The sequence below is a fragment of the Vanessa tameamea genome, chromosome 24 (assembly GCF_037043105.1).
Source record: "Vanessa tameamea isolate UH-Manoa-2023 chromosome 24, ilVanTame1 primary haplotype, whole genome shotgun sequence".
NCBI classification, from domain to species: Eukaryota; Metazoa; Arthropoda; class Insecta; order Lepidoptera; family Nymphalidae; genus Vanessa; species Vanessa tameamea.
In genome coordinates, this window is record NC_087332.1 from 6,107,552 (window position 1) to 6,111,026 (window position 3,475).

Sequence of the window (3,475 nt, forward strand, 5' to 3'; positions counted from 1 at the left end):
TTCCGAAATAATAGATTATATAAAACTTGGGTCGTGAATTTGAATGACCAGTGTTTTGTTGTAACGAATGAAATGATTAATTGGTATGTACTGACAGACGGTGAGATCTTCACTCTTACGAATACCGATGCAGTGATTTATTGACTAACAAATACGTTGCGACTTCAGCTGTGACACAATTCTTTCTTTTTAGCTGTTATTTAACTAATTACAACGTATTTGGAAAGATGAACTGTTGTCACAAATTTTTATTTATCAATTAGATTCATCCAGAACTATTAAGAATCGCATTTAACAATCCCGATAAAAACACTTGATCAAATATTAAAAATAATGTTTTTCATTTGTGGAAGCCTAATTAGAAGTAAGTATTAAAATATGATGGTATGATGTTATCAATAAAACTGCACTCACTCTCACCACCAGGACTTTCTTAAATGAAATTAAATAGTTTGCCAAGTATGAAAGCAATTGGTATTCCGAGCACGGGTTCACGCCGCGTGCCTTGCCGCCCAAAGGATCACATATAAAAACCAAGCCCATTGAAAAATTAAATCATTGTTGTTCCATTAACTGGCTGGGCCGTACGTCTAATTACTAAAATCTAATGACAAAGTGAAAAACGCAATAATGAAGTGTCTTTACGTTTTGTTGGCTTCAGCAGCCTTAGTACACAGTTATGCTATTCAGGACAATGAAATCGATACCTCTCGTTTGCAAACAAGTGATGATCTCTTGAGCAGTGTGATTAGTGATTGTTTTGATACCGAATCTCCGATGTCATGCCTTAAAGTGAAAGTCCTCTCATTCTTAGACACCAAGCTTGGTGTTACCTCGGAGTCTGCGAGGGCATTTGATGACAAGAACATCGACAAAGTGATCTTCGACCGCGTTGGAAGGATCCTGAACAACAATGAAATCAGGTTCCAATTGCCTGAGTTCATCTTCCAAAACGCAGAGGTGTCCTACCGTGCAGACAGAGGATTCGATGTTGATTTTCCTGAAACAGACGCTGAAAACGGTGAAGGTAGTATTTGAAGTTTAAGCTTAACCTAAGTTTTTAAAATAGACTTATATTAATTAAATTCAATTTAAAACATATTTTCCAGCTCGTGGCATCCTCAAGAAGAAACTTTTGCTGCCAGTTCTTCTTCTTCTAAAGCTGAAGATGAAAGCGCTGATGCCAATTCTGGTTTCCATCATTGGCATTAAGGCTATCAAAGCACTTATTCTCAGTAAGCTGGCTATCACGCTTGTCGTTGGATTCTTAGTCTACAATTTGGTGATGAAGAAAGGAGGTAAAGAAACGTTTATAAGGTTAAGCATTCTGACTCATAAATTTGTCACAAAAAAATTTTTTTTTTTTTTTGCAGCTATGCCAATGATGATGACACCAACAGAAGCGCCAGCACCTCAGTACGGACCGCCCGCCTCTCAGTATGGAACTCCATCAACTCCAGCCGCTCCTCAAGACTCCTACAGCCCGCAATGGGAGCCAGCCAGCTCAGGCCCTTACGCAAGAGTATGGGACCCCACCCAGCTTGCGTACAGTTCATATTACCCTGGTGATTCGAGTGCTTCATCGTCCTCAAACCAGTCACCAAGCTACTCTAGTGTAGCGTCAATCTCATCATCTTCATCAGCGTCATCATCCACCTACTGAACCTAATTACCTCACATTGTAAATATGTTACGCCTTCACGAACGAAACGGATAGCTTAGGTAGTTTATTTATTGACAATATTTATTACCTTATTTATAACACAATAAATGGACTGTTGTTTTTATGTGCGTTTTTTTACCTACCTTAAGAAAACCACCTCATATCTAGAAATATTTCTTCTGTTAACTACTAAGCTTCCGACTAGTACGAGTTGCTTCAAATATATTAAATACTAGCTGAAATTGAGACTTTACTGTAATTTTATCTTAGTACACAAACTGTCACCCCGTTTTACCGACTCGGGTTGAATTAAAAAAGCCCAGGTAGCGTTTATTTTAAGCTATATCCATATCAAATTTGATCTAAATCGGTTCAGCAACTTGATCGTGAAGAGGTAACAGACAGAGTTACTTTTGCATTTATAATATTAGTCTAGAAGTCTTAAATATAAACAAAGCGATCGGTTTTCGAAAAAACATTTCTTTTATACCTATTATCCCAAATTTATCTACTATTTTAATTAAAAATCAAATTCCATGTCGAAAAAAATGTTCTCTTCTTCTTCGTGTGCTTCATTACTAAAAGTGGTGCTTGTCCTGAAATGCTTTCACCGATGTAAATTATAAATATTAATATAATATATAAAAATAAAATAAATCGACGAGGCAGTCATCACTTTCACAGGTGACACGGTTCTACTTTTTAACGGTAAGTTATAGGTCCAATATAGCAGCCTGGGCCTGGACGTTGGAGGTGTGTCGCGTGCCTTGGAATATAATATGTCCTAGCTATTTCTTATTCCAATGGAAATAGGAATAAGATAGGAGAAGAACAAACCTAAGGTTTACGTATTTCATGTGAATTTGCTAATAACTCAACGATATTGTCCACTAATAAGAGTTTATGAATAATATATCTTTATTTATAATACAACACCATTACATTTAGACTTAACTACTTACTTCCATTATAATATTACTTCCAAAATTCCGATAACAATTACGTCGACGTTCAAAAGGCCATTTTTTCGCAAATAGCATAGTGAATATCTTAGATTAATCAAGCCCTCAACCAATCGCGTCAATTTGCTGTCAAATGTTGTTTATTTGGCTTTTTTTCCTCTTATGATTGGAATAGTACTCTATTCTATATCTAGCTAGTTTTACAGTGGCATACTAACGAGATCAAATCATAAACAAGGCTATTAAAATATGCTATCTCAGGGTGGTTTAGAGGTGAGATGTCCCTTACAAATATCTAGTGATTTAGAACTAGTAATTTACATTTTTTTAAATAAAAGTACTATAACTGATGTTTGTTCTAATGTTGTTTCTAAGTTCTATACAGTTTTAGATCCAGTTTCACTTATGTACTTAGACTAATCTGCTGTTTTGCATATCCTTATACTGTGTATCATGTATATTAAAGTCGAGTTAATATTTTACTTGCAAGATTTTAGCTTACTAAACATCAACATACATATGTACATACAAAACGCGAACTGAATAAAAAGCTTGTAAAATTTTGTAATTGAACTTATAACTGTAAAGTATTTATTTATTTATTAAGTTTGCTAACGATTTTTACATTGTCATTTTTACATAAATATACAAATTAGATGGCATTAACAAGTAAGGACTAAAAAATAAAGACATTTTTTTTAATATTCGTTTATTTATATTTTGTATTTGAATAGTATGAATCAGAAGAACGGGAAAAGATTGACTTTACTTAGTCGTGTTACAAACCTTTACACTGTGAAAAAGTGAAAAAATATTACAAACATTGGATGTATGGTACGGTTTACTATTA

The 3,475-nt window shown here is 34.5% G+C and overlaps 1 protein-coding gene across 1 annotated transcript; it reads left to right on the plus strand.

The window, feature by feature from the left end:
• The first annotated feature begins 565 nt into the window (after positions 1–565).
• LOC113402643 (uncharacterized) lies at positions 566–1,785 on the plus strand. The gene is made up of 3 exons (XM_026642943.2): positions 566–1,027; positions 1,110–1,298; positions 1,374–1,785. The coding sequence occupies exons 1-3, from the start codon at positions 631–633 to the stop codon at positions 1,661–1,663; spliced, it is 876 nt and encodes a 291-aa protein (XP_026498728.2). The 5' UTR covers positions 566–630; the 3' UTR covers positions 1,664–1,785.
• Positions 1,786–3,475: the final 1,690 nt, after the last annotated feature.

Coding starts and splice junctions, on each gene's coding strand:
- LOC113402643 (XM_026642943.2), top strand. CDS start 631: ATGAAGTGTCTTTACGTTTTGTTGGCTTCAGCAGCCTTAGTACACAGT. Junction 1,028..1,109: donor AGACGCTGAAAACGGTGAAG/GTAGTATTTGAA, acceptor CATATTTTCCAG/CTCGTGGCATCCTCAAGAAG. Junction 1,299..1,373: donor TTTGGTGATGAAGAAAGGAG/GTAAAGAAACGT, acceptor TTTTTTTTGCAG/CTATGCCAATGATGATGACA.